At 41.4% G+C, this 20975-nt stretch overlaps 1 protein-coding gene across 2 annotated transcripts in view; it reads left to right on the top strand.

Annotated features, from left to right (window-relative positions):
- Positions 1-19384, top strand: part of ARHGEF3 (Rho guanine nucleotide exchange factor 3) — a 44957-nt gene extending 25573 nt beyond the window's left edge. For both annotated transcript variants that reach the window (XM_049776195.1, XM_049776194.1), the window contains exons 5-10: positions 610-706; positions 879-955; positions 7321-7578; positions 13779-13949; positions 15067-15253; positions 18256-19384. In XM_049776195.1, the coding sequence (XP_049632152.1) occupies positions 610-706; positions 879-955; positions 7321-7578; positions 13779-13949; positions 15067-15253; positions 18256-18608 (1143 nt within the window). In that variant the 3' untranslated portion in view covers positions 18609-19384. The remainder of the gene's footprint in view (positions 1-609; positions 707-878; positions 956-7320; positions 7579-13778; positions 13950-15066; positions 15254-18255) is intronic.
- The last annotated feature ends 1591 nt before the right edge of the window (positions 19385-20975 follow it).

The following is a 20975-nucleotide window of genomic DNA, read 5'->3' as shown; positions in this document are numbered from 1 at the left end:
TGAAACCATCAATTTTTTCTTTTTATGCCTCTTTTTAACCCAAGAAATTTTTACCTGAACCCAGATATATGGGTCTACAGACTTAGCATCTAATTAAAAGATTTGCTGATCATAAGTCATGAGTAAACTTATTTTAAAGTGGGGCTGGAGAGATAGCATGGAGGTAAGGTATTTGCCTTGCATGCAGCAGGTCAATGGTTCAAATCCCGGCATCCCATATGGTCCCCCGAGCCTGCCAGGAGTGATTTCTGAGCATAGAGCCAGGAGGAACCCCTGAGTGCTGTGGGTGTGACCCAAAAACCAAAAAAATAATTTTTTTTAAATATGTTTTTAAAAGTTACACGACCCATATGGGTTTACAACCCACAGTTTAAAAAGCTGAGGTTGAAGGCAATGTTAGATTCTCTGCCTCTGTGCTTAAATAAAGATATTATTAAAAAAAAAAAAAAAAGATTCTCTGTCTCCTCTAGCCATGCCCACCAATTTTGTTTGAAAGAGGTTGTTATGGAGAGAAAATTATCTTGTTGCCACGTAGGGTCTCATTTACACGAACAACTTACTTCCTCTGATTTTCAATGTTTGCTCCATCTTTTTTTCCTTCTTGTACAGGCTTATCATGACCCCATGCTGAAACTTTCCATAATGACAGAACAAGAATTAACTCAAATCTTTGGAACACTGGACTCTCTCATTCCTCTACATGAAGGTATAATTTTGTTCCCTAAATGAGTCGTGACTTGTAGCCTTCGTTGAATTGACTTATAACAATTGAGGATTACAAAACAATGTGAGAAACCCAGAATCTCTTCTGGGCTTGTTCATATTCAAGTTTCTAATGAAACATAATTAATTCTGTTGTTTTTGTCTTTTTTTACCAGATCTTCTGAGTCAGCTCCGGGGTGCTCGAAAGCCCGATGGTTCAACTGATTATGTTGGCCCCATCCTCGTGGGCTGGGTAAGAAAAGTTCTCTGGTCTTAACAGGAAATAATTTTCTGTGATTCTGATGGAGTTGGGCCAGAATAATATTACACTTTCCTTACATGTGGCCAACATGAGTTTGATTCACGGTATCTCATATTATTCCCTGAGCCCACCAGGACTAATTCCTGAATGCAGAGCCTTTAGTAAACTCTGGCACCACTAGGTGTGGCTTCAAAACACACACACAATACTCAATAGTTTCATGTCGATTTTTAGAAATTGATAATCATTAGCTTTATATGAGGAAAAATTATATACTAAATTCCTAGTAAGATATCATTTGTATCATTTAATCTCCTCAAAGCATAGAAACCTTATTTTTTCTTTTTATGACATTTCTGAAAATTTATTTAAAGATGGCATGACCTTTTTGCCATATATTTTTTGCCATATATTTGCCATATATTAAGGGAATATGACATATGGTGGTCGGACACTTATCTACCAAGTTTGAGGATTAAAGGTTCTATTGCAGCACCCTACAACCCCCTGAGTCCCATGGAGGCATACATGATTCTGTTACTGGTTTCACATCAAATGAAGTCAGTAAAACTAGTTAATATTCAAGCTCAATTCCTACAACAATTATTAGCACTTAAATGCCAGTAACAATTCATGGACATAGTCTTGTCCATTCCAAAGAAAGGCTTTTATTTGGGCTCCATAATAATACTCAATTATAGTTCCATAAACAAAATTAGAGCTAAATGTTGTTAGCAGGCATCTGATTCCTAATGGCTTAGATAAAATTGGTATTGTGCTAATCATCTCAGTGGAATGCTTTTTCTTTTCTAATTAAATGAAGAAACAAGCTGTAAGCTTAGTCTTAAATTCCAAATATATAATCCTGTATGTTTAAATATACATTTTAATATTTAAATATACATCTAAGATATATATATATATATTTTAAATGTAGAATTCTGCCTCTGAATTTGTGTTTTATCAGTTGAATAACATGGTTGTTGAATAATAGGGCCTAGTGATAGCACAGCAGGGGGGGCATTTTCTTTTCACCTGATCAACTTGGGTTTGACTCCCAGCATCCCATTTGGTCCTCCGAGCCTGCCAGGAGTAATTTCTTAGTGCAGAGCCAGGAGTAAACCCCTGAGTGCCGCTGGGTGTGGCCCCCAAAAAGCCCAAAAGAAACATGGTTGTTGATTAATATATTAGTTTAGATAAGGTCTGGACTGTGTTTTTCCATAGTGCCCACCACGTACATATTGTACATTTCCAATTATTGAGTTCTTGAATACCACACCCTAACTTCAAGTCTTCTTCATGTATTATGAAGCAAATAAGGAAAGTTTTACTCTGATGACTTATTTAATGCAGAATTAGCTCTCATCTTCCTGACCTACACCATCATCTGTAAAATAAGTAGCATGTATCATACTGGCAAATATGAAGGATCATTCCACTCTCAAAGGATATAAATCATAAAATCACCATATTGCTTCTCTTTACAGTTACATTTTTATTTTAAGCTTTCTAAAAACCTTCCGGGAACTAGTTTTCACATTGTTTATCTCATCCTAACTTTTGGTTACCATTTTTTCCATTGAGGGACTATGAGAGTTTCATGACTTAAATAGCTTTAGTTCAATAGTCAATTTTAGCACTGAGGCTGAAATATCTTTGGAGTGTCAGGAAGGCAAGTAATGTTCTAAAATAAATAATTTAGAAAAAGAGCCTGAATATTTCAAAAGTGATCACTCATCTCATCTTATACTTTTGACTTTCATTTTGTTCTAAGTCATGGCAGATTTTTAAAAAAAAAACTTATTTAGCCAGGGGCTAGAGCAGTGGCACAAGCAGTAGGGCATTTGCCTTGCACACACTAACCTAGGATGGACTGCAGTTTGATCCCCCAGTGTTCCATATGGTCCCCCAAGCCAGGAGCAATTTCTGAGCACAGAGCCAGGAGTAACCCCTGAGCGTTACCGGGTGTGTACAAAAAGAAAAAGAAAACTTATTTAACCAATAAAGAATTCCTCTAAAGAGAGCCAACTAGCTGGAGATAGAACAGTTTTAATGAATAGTTACTGTCTGCCTCAGCATTCCTGTTTGCTTTGGTTTGGTGTTTGGGCCACAGTGGTGGTTCTTGGGTGGTTCTTGGTGCAAGGGATCACTCCAAGACCGTCAGCCCTTTGAGAAACTCCCAACAGTCTGCCTTTGTATTTGTGAAACTTTCTCAGGCTGTGGACAGCTTTGATGGGGAGCTTTGGGGTCAGTGAAGCCTTTCCAGAAAGTGTTTGCCAGGAGGCTAGAGTGATAGCACAGCGGTAGGGCGTTTTCCTTTCTCAGCCAATCCGGGATGAACCTGGGTTCGATCTCCAGCATTCCTCATTGTCCACCAAGCCTGCCAGGAGTGATTTGTGAGCACAGTACCAGGCACTGCCGGGTGGGTGTGGCCCAAACACAAACAAAAGACTATGTTTGCCAACTGCTCTATTTGCAGCAACTATCTGGTTTACTTAGACGCCACATACAGATTTTCAGTTTATTCCAGGAGCAAAAGTGGAGGTTTGTTTTGTTTTGTTTTGTTTTCTGAAATAGATGTCACTTTTATTCAGAAATTTGATTTAATGAGAAAGAGGATTTTGCTGTCCTTTTCATTACATGAAGAAAGTATGCTGATGCTGGTGCATTGCTACCTGAACCCTTCAGACCTCAAGTGGAGTCTTGCAGCTTGAAGAGCAGCCTAACATTCAACAACTGGCCCATTGTTATCAGGCTTCATGAGAACCAGCCCCTATTAATCAGTCCGGACGAGCTGTTAAATGTTTTGCCTCTTTTAACTGCAGATATGTCCTTGTGAGTGGGAGCTGTAAACCAAGTGGCACATCTGTTTGAGTTCTGGGTTTTTTTAACAGAACAAAATAAACATCTTAGTGACCTTTGAATAAGAAAAGTCAGAGCCCATGCGACCCATGAAAAATTGATTTCTTTGCCTCCAAAGGAAAAAAGTGGGGTTGGGGTGGGGACCCTTTTAAACAAGTGAGCTTCCCAAGTGGACAGCCCTGGATCTTCCTTTTGACTTTAGAATGAATCAATTACTTTTTCTTTGAAGACCTTTAAATAGTGGGGCTTCCCCAGCCCACCCTTTTTCCCCTAAAGCCACCTTAGTTACTGTCGATTAACCACCCCATGGTTCAGCCTGTTCTCTTGAGCCTCCCTTTTCCTAAAGAAACTTCCTAACTAGGACCTAGACAGAACTGCTTATAATTGTTTATGACTTTGTTTGCTTTCTGTTTTTCAGTTTTCTATTATGTCCATGATAACTTTTTAAAAAAAAATCTATTTAAAAAAAAACCTGAAAAAGAGAAAAGAATAACTTCCCAAGCAATTCATCATTTTTTCAGTAATAAAATAATTCATCAGTTCTTCAAAGGACAAGTTGTCCTATTAATTTGGGTTCTAATTAAAGTTTCATTCCAAAGAGAGTCAGGAATGGAATGAAATAAATGGAAGAATAAAAGATTTCTTTAACTTTCCACAGTGTTACAGAGATAGAATTTCTTTACAGGAGAAAATGTGAATTTCCCTAATAAATTCTTTTTTTTTTTTTTTTTTTTTTTTTTTTTTTTTTTTTTTTTTGTTTTTGGGCCACACCCGGCTTTGCTCAAGGATTACTCCTGGCTGTCTGCTCAGAAATAGCTCCTGGCAGGCACGGGGGACCATATGGGACACCGGGATTCGAACCAACCACCTTTGGTCCTGGATCGGCTGTTTGCAAGGCAAACACCGCTGTGCTATCTCTCCGGGCCCCCTAATAAATTCTTTATAGTCTGTTTAAGAAGATGTTGACTAGTTTACTGGGAAGGGCGAGCAGCAAACTAGTGTCTCCTGCAAAGCAAATAGCTTAGCATCTTTAAACTAGGATTGCTTTCATTAAAATGTGGTAGGGTTAAATAATAACCAATACAAACTCTTAACCAGGAAGCAGGAGCCATACTAGACTTTTAATTTGCCTTACTTCGTGAAAGCAAAGAGAATATTGGCATCTGCTTTGGGAAGTAGCAAAAGTAAAGCTCAGAAGGGTTGCTTGGCCAATGGATAACTGAGTTAGAGTTTATTCCAATAATGCCTTGTTACACGGCCCGTCCTCTTCACCACTGTCTTAATCCCTCTCACGGCATTTAGAAATGAGTATATGTATTTGGGAAGCACTTTGCATATGTTCTTCGTTCTCTGTCAGTTAGTTGTGGTCTTTTCAGTGGTTTGAACCATCCAGCCTCTGAGGGCCTTCTTCAGGAAATGAGCCTTCTACTCTGTCAGGTGTGAACGCAGGACCTTTGTGGTCGTCATAGCAGCAGAGGCGGCAGGATCAGAGAGAGCAGTGGCCCATTGGACGGTGGGCAGAAATATGGCTGGCTTTCTTGGATCATTCACTTCCGATGGTTACTGTTGATTTGTTTTCCTGTAATGAAAACACTGGGCACTTCCAGGTCTTTTAAGAGGCGAGGAAGTGGAAATGAAATTAAGAGGACCTGAGGCTCCTTTTAATTAGCTCTGGAAATCTAAATTACAAGCCATAAGACCACATTTGGGATGTGTGTGTGTGTGTGTGTGTGTGTGTGTGTGTGTGTGTGTGTGTGTGTAAGTACCAATTACCATTACTTTCAAATAGAAGGTTGCAGAAAGAATGTCTTTCAGCTTTCTAACACAAATAGAGAAATAAATAAATAAACAAATAGAGGGTTGCTCTTGTAAGGAAGGTCAGTATTTCCAAGGAACGGTAAACTCAGAAGTAAACTTCTTAAACATTATATTCATGCTATTTTTGTTTGTCTTTTAGTCCCTGAGAAAATTATTTTAACAAGAGAAGAGAAATTGCAGTTCTGTTTTAACCTATTGTTCAGATGCTGCTATAATTGGTTAGTTGGTTTATAGTGTGCATAGTTGTACACAGTGCCTTCATAATTTACTTGTAAGCAGGGCATCAAATACTTCCAAAACTTAAGTAATCATCTATTAAGTAGTCATCTATTGGCACAGAATATAAAGTTTGATTATAACCGGATAGCAGGCCCAGTGAAAATTACTGTGATGCAGAAATGAAAAGTTATCTTGCATCCACAGAGCAGGATTTGGGTGACTATAGTTTCCTTGCCCAAGGAGAGAAATCAGCAGTTGGGCCATTGGCTGCATTTTGTTGCCTCTGGTATCTCAGGAAGTTGGCAACTCATGCGTCAGGATACTGAATGTTGGATATTCTGAGAGGCCGGAGGGGGGAAGGGAGATGAGCAGTCCTTTCACTAAGTCTCTGATACGGTGTTTGCACTTTGTAACGTGATGGATGGGACATGCCCAGGAAAATAGAATTTGACTAGAGACAGTAGAGTTTAAGGGGAGTCCAATGGTCTTAGAGTCTTTTTAAATTGAGTTGTCTGGTTTGTGTAGGTAGCTGTTGAGTAAAGGTAAAACTCAATGGTTAGGGGCCTGCCAGAACAAGTTTAAGTCTCCATTCCAAATGTTACTTGCCTCTATTTGTATTTTACTTCTATAATTCTTTTTATTATTGCTCCACCTTGGAATCGGTCCATCTTAATCTAGAGGTGCTTGCATCACGCAAAGATCCGGGCTGTGAAGTTGTTTGTGTGCATGTCCACCCACATGTGAATGAACGCACACATAAATTAACTCTTCTAGATGAATTTCTCTCTCTCTTTTGGGTTTTTGGGCTACACCCAGTGGTGCTCAGGGGAACCATATGGGATGCCAGGGATCAAACTTCAGTCCGTCCCAAATTAGCCAGATGCAAGGCAAATGCCTTACTGCTATACTATCACTCCAACCCATTCCAGCTGAATTTCTTATGCAAACTAAACTATGAATAACTTTGTAAATCACAGTGCTTTAATTAAAAAAATCAAGTTAAAAATAAATAAAGCCCATTTCTTACAAACTCAGAGGCTTTCCCCCTTATCAGGTACTTCTGAGAGCATAGGAAAACTCTGAACTTATATGCATAGGCCTTGTTTCCAATTTAGAAAACACTTAAATGTAGGCATAGGCAAGAATTCTGATTATTTTTTCATCTCAGACTGACAAAAAGTCCAAACAAAACAAGTAGGAATCTGGTAACCATGAAAGTCATCATGCAGCTAGGAAATTTGCTTTGTGTAAGCAAACCAGGATCTAAAGTCTTCCCATTGCCTGATGATTTGAAGGTGCCACTGGTTTGCCACCTCTAGCCAGGCAGATAAAGGGCTAATGAATGGTCCAGTTTGGAGACTAGTTAGGTGTTTGTTCCTTGCAGCAAGTGATATTTGCCTGTCGCTTCAGAGCGTTTATCTTAACATTTCCACTTTCTTTTGACTTTCCTTTCTTAGCTGCCTTGTCTCAGCTCCTATGACAGCTACTGCAGCAATCAAGTTGCCGCCAAAGCTCTCCTGGACCACAAAAAGCAAGATCACCGAGTTCAAGATTTCTTACAGCGATGCTTAGAATCCCCCTTTAGCCGCAAACTGGATCTCTGGAATTTCCTCGACATCCCAAGGAGCCGTCTGGTGAAATACCCTCTGTTGCTTCGAGAAATCTTAAGGCACACACCAAATGATAACCCGGATCAGCAGCGCCTGGAGGAAGCTGTAAGTGCTGCTTTGCTTGTTCTCCTTCCATTAAACTGCCCTTCCTCCTGCCCCCATTGCCTAGGGGATTTGGAGAGTGGGTGGATAAAGGGTGCTTAGAAAAATGGGACTTGGGGATGTCAGTTTTGAAGTTTGACTTAGCCATATTTTGATTTCATAAATTGCTTCTCTCCCTGCTTTAGTGTTTATATGAAATGGCCTCTAAGGTCCATTTAATTCTAAAAAGCATCTTGATTTCTCTATAGGTGCCTTTAATCTGATGATGACTATTGCTAACTGAGCTGTAATATCTTAGGCTATTTTATTTAATTAAGTTATTTTTATTTGAGGGCCACACCTGGCTCCTGGCTATGTTTTTAGTCAGAGGTCGCTCCTGGTGGTGCTCAGAGAACCATAATGGGATGCCATTGGTCGAACCGAGGTCAGCTGTGTACAAGGCAGTCACCCTAACCACTGTGCTATCTTTCTAGCCTCTCTCTGGGGGAGATTTTAAATGGAATATTTTAGCTTCATTAGCAAACAGGACTTAAGCTTTTCTGTATTCCAAAGCCCATTTGTGAAGCTCGTTTAGTATCCAACTCAGATTGTAGTGGTGGAGGTCATCAAAAATACTTAGAGATGGGCCAGAGAGATAGCACAATGGTAGGGCACTTGCCTTGCATGTTCGAACCTGGGTTCGATTCCAGGCATCCCATATGATCCCCCCAAGCCTGCCAGGAGTGATTTCTGAGTGCAGAGCCCTGAGTACTACGGGGTGTGACACAAAAACAAAACAAAACAAAAAACACAAGGGTGTGGGTTGGAGAGCAGCAAATAGATTCACTAGACTGGATCTGGGCAATGACTGAAGGAAGATATCCATCCATGATCTGACAGCCTTGAGCTGCTGAGTAAACTTCCTCTCTCTTTCCAGAGAGGACATTTGCAGTCATAAGCAGTCACACTAGTAATGCCTGCTGACATTTGGTGCATGCCAAGTAGATCAGCTTTATGTTATTGCCTGTGGGTACCATATTTCTTTTAATCCTCTTAATAGCCTACAATATAGCTGTTGTTGTTAGGCTGGCTTTCCAGAGGAGGCTTGTCAGATCCGCTTCCTACAGGTGATGGGAGTTGATGTCGGAACTCTGGACTGTGACTCCTGAGCTTTTGACTTCTTTGTGATCCAATACTGTGAAGCTGAAAGCCCAGCCACTTTGAGCCCCCTTGCCTCTGGAATTGCAGAAAGTACCATATTTTTTGTACCATAAGACGCATTCCTCTCCCCAAAGATGGGGGCAAATGTCGGTGCATCTTATGGAGCAAATGCCCCCTGGAGCTGGGGAGTTCTTGGGGTTCCCAGAAAACTAGAAGAGTCCTTGAAACTTCAACTCTCTCCAGGCGTTAATGACAGTCATTAATGATTCTTTTTTGTTTTTTGTTTTTTGTTTTTGGGCCACACCCTGCGGTGCTCAGGGGTTACTCCTGAATGTCTGCTCAGAAATAGCTCCTGGCAGGCATGGGGGGCAGGGACGACCATATGGACACTGGGATTCGAACCAACCACCTTTGGTCCTGGATCGGCTGCTTGCAAGGCAAATGCCGCTTTGCTATCTCTCCGGGCCCCATTAATGATTCTTAATGTCACGATGACTGCTGTTGAAACATTATTCTGTTTTAGCTTATTAAATATTTTATTTAGTGTACACCATTTGCTTTAGAATATTTCTCCTTGTTTTCCTCATCTAAAAACTGTGTGCGTCTTATAGAGCAGAAAAATACGGTAATCAGGCCTCTAGATATGGTAGAACCAGGCTAGGGAAGGGCTAGAAAGGAAAGAGGAGAAAGGCTGTGTTGATTCACGAGGTGTTTGATGTGTCTGGCATAAACAGTGCAGATATCCAGTTCAACACAAGGGGTGATGCAGGCCCAGGGCTGAGGCCCATCTCACTTCATCATGTCTGTTTTATTATTGGGAAGCATGCAGCGGAGTTGCCGCCTCTCCATAGTTCATTCTGGCTGGTGTGTGGTCTGCAGGAATGAAAGCAACATGGAGCTCAAGTTAGTCTAAGTGATTACTTTTTTATTTTTTGAAAGCGTACACTGAGCCTTCTCTCCTCTCAGAATTTGACTCTAATATAATTGTACTTCTTTTTAACATGGAGCATAGGCAAATTATTTTGTTTAAAAAATATAAAACAAAGCAAAAAACAGAGCAAGAGTGTGAATTTTGAAATAGATAAGAATATGGTTGTTGGCAAGGAAAGGAGGAGACACCAGCTTCTCTAGTGCAGGAAATGTGATTCCAGTTTCAAAAGTTGGCCTGCAGCTTGTTGTTGAGGTAGATTTGTGCATGAAGTATGGCATACTTGCATTTGAGAATGTCTGCAAAGCCACTCTTCTAGGGGCTGGAGAGATAGCATAGAGGTAGGGCATTTGCCTTGCATGCAGAAGGACGGTGGTTCGAATCCCGGCATCCCATATTGTCTCCCGAGCCTGCCAGGAGTGATTTCTGAGAGCCAGGAGCAACCCTGAGTGCTGCCGGGTGTGACCCAAAAACCAAAAAAAAGCCACTCTTCTAAATTCCACTTTATACAATATAGGTACAATAAATAATTTCCTCCTTCTTTTCAAAATCCCTATGTCATTATTCTTGATAAGCAGAAATATTTAGCCCATGTTTGTGTATGTTATGAATGTTTAAAAAATAGAAAATCCGGGGCCGGGCGGTGGTGCTGAAGGTAAGGTGCCTGCCTTGCCTGCGCTAGCCTTGGACGGACCGCAGTTCGATCCCCCAGTGTCCCATATGGTCCCCCAAGCCAGGAGCAACTTCTGAGCACATAGTCAGGAGTAACCCCTGAGCGTTACCAGGTGTGGCCCAAAACCCCCCCCAAAAAAAAATAGAAAATCCATAGTAATAATGTAGCTTGAGTTAAATTTCCATTTGTAAAAAAAAAAAAAAAAAAAAAATCAGAGAATTTTAAATAAGTTGCTTCTACCGCATTCAGTTCCATGATTAGATTTAAAGGAAGCTTTTGCTTAGCGCAGTGCGTAAACTACCCCATCTTATTAAAATTTCTTTTTTTTTTTTTTTTTTTTTTCTAAATATTTATAGGGCCACACCCTGTGACGCTCAGGGGTTACTCCTGGCTATGTGCTCAGAAGTTGCTCCTGGCTTCTTGGGGGACCATATGGGAGCCGGGGGATCGAACCGCGGTCCGTCCTAGGCTAGCGCAGGCAAGGCAGGCACCTTACCTCCAGCGCCACCGCCCGGCCCCTTATTAAAATTTCTTAATAGTATTTTGGAAGGTTTATAGGAATGTTCCCAGAGGAAAAATTCTTAAAATAGGACTTGGATATTCAAATAATCCAGGGATTTAGCTGGTTGTTTAAGGTGATAAATTCTAAGGGTTGTTTTGCCCAGAAAATGACCCTGCAGACATCTTTTTTCTCCACTCACCACCCTTCTTCACCACCTTAAAAAAAAGCCCTCATTGGACTGGACTGGGGAATTACGCAAAGAAACCTAGTTCACATGTTTGGCATGCAAGAAACCCGGGTTTGATTCCCAGCACTGGTTGGCCTAGCACTGCCAAGACGACCACTAGCTCTGTGTCAGCTGCATGATACTGCCAGGTATGACCCGGAAACAAAACACAACCACTGGAATCAGTAGGAAGTACTGTCCTGCTTTTGATGCATAGATCAGTGAAACTTGCTGCTCTTGGTTTTTATTAGGAACCGGTTAATAGATGATATTATCATACAAGTGACCCAACATATGGGGTTTTCAGAGAACACTTTGAGGATGCTGATTCTAGCCTATGTGGACTTAACCCCTTCTTTGTTCCAGCTGTTCCTCATTGTCTCCTTTCCCTGTCCTTTCCCTTTGTTTTGAATCTTGCATAAAAATCTCATTTAAACTCACAACTACCATGGTTGATTGGGATTGGTAATTTGCTGTAGTAACTTGACCCCTTTCAATAATTTTGCATTAAAATTCCTCTTGCAAGGGCCAGAAAGATAGCACATCAGTGGGGTCTGTGCCTTGCATGTGGCCAATCAGGGTGGGACCCAGTTCAATTCCCACCATCCCATATGGTCCTTCAGCCTGCCAGGGTCAATTTCTGAGTGCTGAGCCAGGAGTCACCCCCTGAGCGCCACTGGGTGTGGCCCCAAAACCAATCAATCAATCAAGTTAAAAAAAAATTCCTCTAGGGAACCAGTGCTTAATCCACAAGAATTAAACCCTCTTTGTGTGTGGGGTGAACATATATGCAAAAAAAAAAATACTTTTAATAAAATGCCAGGTTGATAATTCCTCTTATTAGTACAGGGACACATAAAATATAGATTGACATGGTTTCTATTGTTTTATATAGTTACATTTTTTTCCAGGTACCAGAAAGAGAAACAGCATTTGAAACTAGCCACAGCTGTGTAATATGCCAGCTGTTCAGTGTTTGAGTTAAATTAGGAAGGAAATATGTCTATGCCTGCTTTGCATCTTCTTTTTGATTTCCTGGACACTGGCAGGAAGTTCAGGAAATAGACTCAATTACTAGTTCATCTCAGCAGTTCAGGTATGCCTAGGAATGGTTAACTGATAAGCTGAGCCAAAGCAATAAATATTAAAGGAAAGAAAAATATATGGCCCCCACTACGTGCTTAAAATGTAATGTAGGGGCGTAGAGATAGCATGGAAGTAAGGCGTTTGCCTTGCATGCAGAAAGACGGTGGTTCGAGTCCTATATGGCATCCCATATGGTCCCCTGAGCCTGCCAGGAGTGATTTCTGAATGTAGAGCCAGGAGTAACCCCTGAGCGCTGCTGGGTGTGACCCAAAAACCAAAAAAAAAAAAAAAAAAGTAATGTAAAAGGAGCCAGGGATGTGGTTCAAAGGTTGGATCCTTGTATGTGTCGGGCCCTGTGGTTAATGTGCAGCACTGCTAAATAAATATTTAAAATTTCATAGGGAAAAAATAGACATAAAGCCATTGTTCAGATATTTCAGAGGGAGGGTGTCTGGGCCAGACCTGGCAGTACTCAGGGTAGGGTTCTATGCCTGGAGTAACTCCGAGTAGAGTTTCAGAGATTCAAAGTGGGGTTCTCTGCATGCCACGAGGCAAATCACCACTCAGGCCCCTTCTCTATGGCCCTCCATATATTTTAGAGCTATGTTATGACAAAAAAAACCTCATTTTTAATACCACTGTGTAGTCTGACACTGAGCAGATGCTCGGTGCGCTTTGCTTTGAATTAAAGAAGCACTCATGTTTTTAGCGTATTTTGTGAGATGTTTGGTTTTGTTATTGTTAATAACAGTAAACAACCCATTACGTTTGAAAACCAAGAAATACAGAAATAAAGACATAATTTGTATACCAAAGAATTTTGTTTATTTGCTTTGCGTTTATAAAATGGACATGATTTCTTTTTAACAAATTAGACTTATCAAAGGCCAAATATCTGATACTAAGAGCTAGTTAGCTAGATAGGTAGATAGATTTATTTGGTTTGGGGGCCATATCCAGAGGTGCTCAGGGGTTACTCCTGGCTCTGCACTCAGGAATAGCTTCTGGCAGGCTTGGTGGGACATATGGGATGCCGGGAATCGAACCTGGGTCTGTCCCTGGTTGGCCATGTACAAGGCAAATGCCCTACCGCTGTGCTAACTCTCCAGCCCAGAAATGAATTTTCATGAAAGTATTATTAACACTATTGTAAACAACAATACCTGAAGTAAAAATTTTAACCAGGGGGTGGGAGAGATAGCACGGAGGTAAGGCGTTTGCCTTTCATGCAGAAGGTCATTGGTTCGAATCCCAGCATCCAATATGATCCCCTGAGCCTGCCAGGAGCGATTTCTGAGCATAGAGCCAGGAATAACTCCTGAGGGCTGCCGGGTGTGACCCAAAAACCAAAAAAAAAAAAAAAAAAGATTTTTTAACCAAATGAAATTGGTTTTATATATAATCAAATAGCTATAGACATGTAAAAATATGTTTATGCTCTGCATGTCTATCTGTATGGATCAAGAGACATGTGGTATGTTGAGATTTGCCTTATGTTCCCCTTTCACAAAACAGCAATTTATATAAGAGTATCTCAGAGTTTGATGTAAGCGTATCAGCGTATCTTGGTGACATTTTAACTAAGACCCTGTGACTTGGTGCGGAAAGCTGCCTAACTTCCCCCATTCTTTCTCCTTTGTTTCTGCAGATAAACATCATTCAAGGAATTGTGGCAGAAATCAACGTCAAGACTGGAGAATCTGAATGCCGCTACTATAAAGAGCGACTTCTTTACTTGGAAGAAGGCCAGAAGGATGCCCTGATCGACAGCTCCAGAGTGCTGTGTTGTCACGGCGAACTGAAGAACAACCGGGGTGTGGTGGGTAACTCCTCTCTTTCTCAGCCTGGGCCTTCCCCCTGCATGTAATCTATTTGTTGCTGGGCCTCCTGTTGCTGTCTTCTCTATGCAGGGTCATGTTCTTTGCACAAATATTGCTTTCCTGTTGTCCTTTATATGAGGACTCTTGAAACATACTGTATTTTGTTTTGTTTTGTTTTGTTTTTTTGGGCCACACCCGGCGGTGCTCAGGGGTTACTCCTGGCTGTCTGCTCAGAAATAGCTCCTGGCAGGCACGGGGGACCATATGGGACACCGGGATTTCAACCAACCACCTTAGGTCCTGGGTTGGCAGCTTGCAAGGCAAACGCCGCTGTGCTATCTCTCCGGGCCCTAACTTTCATTCTTAACTAGATGTTGGTCTTGTTTCTACTTTCCAGTCATAGCAATGAGTCTTCCCTGGAGCATTTATTGTGACTTTTTAAATCTCTGTTTCTTAGTTTCTTACACTCTTTTTTTTTTTTTTTTTTAACTGTGTTTTTGGTCACATCCACTGGAATTCAGGGATCACACTTGAAAGTGCTCAGAGGGCCATCTGTGATTCTGGGGATCAAATTGTGATCAGCAGTAGTGCCTTGTCAATTCAAGCACGTTTTTATTTTTGTTTTGTTTTGGGGGGCCCACACCCTGCAGCACTCAGAAAGTGGCTCTGCACTCAGAAATCATTCCTGGCATGCTCAGGGAGCCTTATGGGATGCCAGGAATCGAACCTGCGTTCCTCCTGGGTTGGCCACGTGCAAGGCAAACACCCTACCGCTGTGCTATCACTCTGGCCCCATCCTTCTCATTTTTCTTATGGGAGCCTGATGCTATGTGTGTTGTTACAGGTTGTAATATTCAATACGGACAGTGATCCTGGAGTTGGAAGTGGGTGTATTTGCCTCTAGAAAGATCCTCTCTAATGAGGCTCCAGGAAATTACTTCTATTAATAGTAATGAAAGAATCCGGAAATGCCTCCAACCTACCAACTTCTGTATGTCTGCAAATAAAGAGACTTAAGCGTAGAAAGCTATAATCCAAAGTGAACCTGGTAGATAGGCAAGAATTCCTTGCCTGTGGAGGTCCACTAGTGAACTCCTGTGGCTTCTTTTCTTCCAGAAACTGCACGTTTTCCTCTTCCAAGAAGTGCTTGTCATCACTCGAGCTGTCACCCACAACGAGCAGCTCTGCTACCAGTTGTACCGGCAGCCCATTCCAGTGAAGGACCTGCTGCTGGAAGATCTGCAAGATGGAGAAGTGAGGCTGGGTGGCTCATTGCGCGGTGCTTTCAGCAACAACGAAAGAAGTACGCATCGCATGACACTCTATTTTGATTTTATCTTTGTTTGTGATGGGATGGCCAACTGCAGAAAAAGGGAAGAGCAATGGTCTTGAATTGAAACAGCAATTTGTCTCACTACTTAAAATGTTAGGACCTTGCTCCATCTTTGGGACCCTGTTTCCTTTATGCAAAATGGGGTGCATGCCTACCTACTTCATGAGATTTTGAGAAAGATTAAGGAAGAGGGCAAAACAAAAACAAGCAAAAAAAATTAAAAGGGGCCAGAGAGATAGTATGGTGGTAGGGTGTTTGCCTTGCATGCAGAAGGATGGTGTTCGAATCTCAGCATCCCATATGGTCCCCCGCTAGAGCCCGCCAGGAGCGATTTTTGAGCGTAGAGCTAGGAGTAAACCCTCAGCACTGCCTGGTGTGACCCAAAACCAACCAACCAACCAAACAAACAAAAAAAGATTAAGAAAAAGGGGCCGGAGAGATGGCACAGCGGTAGGGCATTTGCCTTGCATGCATTCGACTCGGGAAGGACCCTGTTCAATCCCCGGCATTCTATATGGTTCCCCAACTTGCCAGGGGTGATTTCTGAGTGCAGAGCCAGGAGTGACCCCTGAGCTCCGCTGGGTATGGCCCATAAACCAATCAATCAATAAATAAAGTTTTAAAAAAAAGAAAGAGACTGCAGGTAAAGCTTGTTTCCACATATAACTGATATTCCGTATGCCTGCTTCTCTGTCTCCGGTTAGGTAAAAGCATATGAATAGCACATAAGCTGTCTGATTAATGTTGCATCACGGTGGCTTTTATAGTTGAGCTGGCAAACTTGTTTTAGTTTTATTTTTTTAAATAATGTCTTTATTTAAGTGCCTTGATTACAAACATGTTTGTAGTTGGGTTTCAGTCATATAAAGAACACCCCCCTTCACCAGTGCGACATTCCCACCTCCAATTTGTTTTAAAGAGATCTAAGAAGCATAAACTGGGTTCAAAGTTCCTCAGTAATTATTAAAAAAAAAAAAAGGCTCTAATTAATAAAAAAGTAACCAAGAGAGGGTAAGGTAACAGTATCTTATCTGGTATATCTACATATAGGCACCATGCTAGGAGCTAATAAAAGATATTGGAGACCAAAAACTTAAATTCCTTGTCCCTTTGAAGCTTAAAATATAAGTCAAGAGATATTTAGTCAACAACAACAACAACAAAAAACTAGCTGTGTGCTGTTCAAAAAACCAAATCCCAGGGCCGGAGCGATTGTACAGCGGTAGGGCATTTGCCTTGCATGCAGCTGACCTGGGACGCACCCAGGTTTGATCCCCAGCATCCCATATGGTCCCCTGAGCCTGCCAGGAGTGATTTCTGAGTGCAAAGTCAGGAATAAATCATGAGTGTTGCTGGGTGTGGCCCCAAAACAAACCAACCAAACAAACAAACAAAAAACTAAAAAAAAAAAAAAAAAAAAAAACTGAATCCCAATAATGAGATATATAGGAATAGCAATTAGAGGTCTATTTTAGATTAAATGGCCAGCAAAGCCTTTGAGCAAAACCTTTGCTCTTAAACCTCTTGGATATCTTGTTGTCAAATTAATTAATAGATATGGCATCTTCTTTACCCATCATTCACTCAATCCTAATGGTAGCAGAAGCAGCAGCAGTAATATATCTTGAATACCGACTAGGTCAGACATTATGTAAACCATTATTGTATTAACACTTTCATCTTCCAGCGTAACTATATCAGAAAGGTTATCTTTATTCCTCCCATTTTACAAGTAGGAAAGTTGAGGCATAAAGAAATTAGGGGCCTTGACCAAGAGCAACTGAATCTGAACTGGTTCCAAGTCATTTGACTATCAAGACGAAGAACAAGAGGAATGAGCACATTTGCTCATGTGGATTGAGTGTAGCATACCACATGTTGGACCTATTAAATATTGTTTTTTATTATTAAACCAAATGAAATGCCTTCCAAACTGTGCACTATAATTTTTAAATGAACATGGCATCCATTGAAGGTGTTTTTAATCTGTTTGTTTTGGGAACACACCCTGAAATATTCAAGGATTACTCCTGGCTTTGCACTCCGGTATCACTCCTGGTAGTGTTTCAAGAATTATATGGGATGCCGCATATCAGACCCAGGTCAGCGACATGCAAGGCAAGCACTTTACCTGCTAACCTATCCTCTTTAGCCACCAAGTGAGGCATTTTAAAATGTAACTCAGGGTCCAGAAAGATAGTACAGAGGGTAGGGTGCTAGCTTTGCATATATCTGACCTAGTTCAATCCCTAGCATGCTCTGTCTTTCAGAGGAGTGATCCTGAGCAGAAAGCCAAAAAAGTAAGCCCTGAGTAGCACTGGTGTGGCCCCAAAACTAAAATAAATACAGCATAATTAAATTTTAATGAAGCTAAATTTTTAATGATGATGCCTTTTTTATATCAATACTTTGTAATGTTAAATGCATGGGTACTGTCTTATGGAGAACCATGGTCTTGTTCTGGTATTAGGAAGAGTTTCATAACTGGAAAAAGCTCAAGCTTAGCCTAGCTGTTGGAAGTGAAGATTATCAGTTCCACCTTAGACCCACCGAATCCAAACCAGTCCTGGTGGAGCCCAGAAGCCTAGTTTTTAACAAGTTCTCCAAGGAATTTTGATAGACAGCCGGGTTTGGTAACTAGTTCTCTGGGGTACCCTGAAACAGAAGATGGAATTGATCAGAGCTGCGATTCCCATTTGCAAGTGTCTGACAGTAACTGAGCTCAACCTGTTATAGTTCTGAGATACAAATGTATGTTATATACAATATATTATAATAATATGATGGATGCTGAGTAAGGGGTGTCCTGGATCAAGGGTACGGGGGTATGCGTTTTGGTCGCCAATCTGTGATGTCTCAGCCCCAGGGAAATGGGGGTGTGGGGTAAGAGCTTTTCTACTTGTTCTCCCTGCCCCTTTAGCCCGAAGGATCTTACTGACCTTTTTCTTCCATATGTGCTTTTTCATTTCTAGTTAAGAACTTCTTCCGAGTAAGTTTCAAGAACGGAGCCCAAAGCCAGACCCATTCACTCCAAGCCAACGACACCTTCAACAAACAGCAGTGGCTCAACTGTATCCGTCAAGCCAAAGAGACGGTCCTCTGTGCAGCTGGCCAAGCCGGGATGCTGGACTCCGAGGGACCATTTCTAGATTCTGCCAGTGGGAGCGGGGAGCCTCAGGGAGAAACACAACTTGAGCAGATGGACCCATCGGACAGTGAGTCTGACTGTAGCATGGACACCAGCGAAGTGAGCCTGGACTGTGAACGCATGGAACAGACAGACTCCTCCTGTGGGAACAGCAAGCACATTGAAAGCAACGTCTGACAGAGCCTGCGTACTTCCCAGAAGTAGCCCCGTGTCTTACCTGTACAGTATTTGCATTCCACACACGGAACAGTTCGGAGAAGCACTTTTGAATCCTTTGGTGACTGCGTTGGTTCAGCCTCGTGTATCCGTCCTCATGTCCCTAGTACTGTAACCGCCATTCTGTCTGGAGAAGCTAGCACCTGGTAACTATGGCTTTGTTGTATTCCACAAGTGTCTGGATGGATGGAGAGGTCCCTAAACGAGTGATGTTCAGTTTTCCTGGTAGATTTTTTAAAATGGAAGGAAAGTGGCTATCTCAATGACTGTGTCGTGCAAATTTCTGGAAGAGTCCCTCTCAAGAGTTGTTTTTTTTTAACTTCTTTGATATGGATTGAATTTTGAGAGCTTGAGGACAGGCCACAAGGAAGTCACTCCTGTGTTGCAAAAGCATCTGAAGAAGAACTGGGAAAGATGAATGCTTGGAGTGAACTTGCTTCAATGTCATCCAGCCAGAAAGCTGAAAGCATGGAAGCATTCCTGGGGGTTCTAGAGGCTTTATTTTATGAAATAAAATCTTGACCTTGCCATTTATTTCATTCCATGTAGACCCCATGCAAATAGGAGATAGAGTATGATCTTAACAGGATCGGCACAAAAGCAGCTCCCAGCACTGAAACTCGAACACCAGTGTGCGTTGTACCAGCAGGTCTCTGCCAGAGCAGCCAGCTTGTGCGAGAGAGACCCTCTTGTAGCCTGACACTGGAAAAGCACTCAAGGGCCTGGGTAGCCTGGCAAGATAACAAGAGGGCCCCACTTGTCATCTGATCTGTCCAAGCCAACATATTTGAAAGCTCGACACCGTTTCTGACTCTGCTTACAGAAAAGTGCAAAAAGAAAGTTGAGAAGACAAGCTGCACCATACATTCATTGAGAAACATGAAGGAGAAAAGCAAGGCCCGGTGTCCTTGCAGGAAAGGCCAGGGGGAAAATTTTGTTTTTGAAAGACCTAAGTTTTCCCTCTTGGCCTTTGGGTTTCAGTTTGCCACTCTGGCTCAGTTCTGATGAGAAACGCGATTCCATTTTCCCCAGGCCAACTTTATTAATCTGATTAATTAGGAAGAACTCTCCAAACTCGGGACCTCTTTGTCCAGCTTTGATTTACAGTGCACTGAGGGTCACAGACCTTAAGAAACATTACCTGAATATACAGAGAAGCTCCTGGCGGGTGTAAATAATAAGGATGACCTGTGCAAAGTTATACCCACACCAGCACTAGTAGTAATGATTCTAAATTATTGTTGCCAAAAAAAAAAAGTTTCTTTTGTAATTTTCTGTGTCTTTCAAGTTTACAGAAAAGAAAGCAGTAAACACTGTGTTGTCGTTTTATTATGTACATCTATCCTGTACACTCAAAGAAGCTATGTTACAAGATTCATTCATAAAAATGCAAGGTATATTACTTATTTTTCAAAAAAAAAATCCTGGTCAAGTTTTCCCTGTAAAATGTATTTCTGTATTTATAGATTTTAAACATGGTGGTTTTTTTTATTACAAGTTTATTTAAGATAGCTTCATTTCTAAGTTGTTACAGACTCAGCAAGAAAATGAACTTGTTGCAAAAAGAAGCAGAAGAAAGCCAAGAGCAGTTGTTTCATGGTGGGGAAAGAATGGATCACTGTTTGCAGGAGCCATGGACTGCCTTTTGGCCAATGTATTGAGTAAAAAAGGTCTGTAGAGTGATAGCCTCTAAGAGGAAAGCCAAGTAATGTTTTGAGGAGCTGATGGTTTTGTATACTGGCCTTAAACTTTTCTGGAAGCATTTCAAATAAATTGCATTAAAAAGACATCATCGTCTTGTGTACAATATTTGCTCTATAAATGTTACATTTCAGCTTTGGGCAGTTGTTTCTAAAATGTTTGCCTCCTAAGCCCAAATACAAACCTTTTTTGGGTGGTGGATGGAGCGCATTCAGCGGTTCTTAGAGTTTACTCCTGCTGTGCACTCAGGGATCACTGCTGATGGGCGTGGGATTTCAGGTGTGCTACCAGGGATAAAATGCAGGTCAGCTGAGTAAAAAGCAAGTGGTCAGTAGACTATATCTCTAGTCCCAGTTAAATACAAGATTTTAAATAGAGTAAGCTTTAAAATAAGTGCTTCTAATAAATGCTATCAAAGCTTTTTGCAGGACTCATTTCTGTTTCATTTTCCACATATATTTTTATGGAAACTATGATTTCCTTACTCATTTTTTTTTTATTTTCGAATCACTTTTTTGGGGGGCGGTCTTGTTTTGTCTTTTGGGCCACACTCAGCAATACTCAGGATTTACTCCTGGCTCTGCACTAAAGAGTCATTCCTGACGGTGCTCAGGGGACTATATGGCA

This window comes from Suncus etruscus, chromosome 7 (assembly GCF_024139225.1).
Source record: "Suncus etruscus isolate mSunEtr1 chromosome 7, mSunEtr1.pri.cur, whole genome shotgun sequence".
In the NCBI taxonomy this organism is placed as follows: domain Eukaryota; kingdom Metazoa; phylum Chordata; class Mammalia; order Eulipotyphla; family Soricidae; genus Suncus; species Suncus etruscus.
Note: the sequence above shows the minus strand (reverse complement) of the source record. Positions and strands in the feature narration are given on the sequence as shown.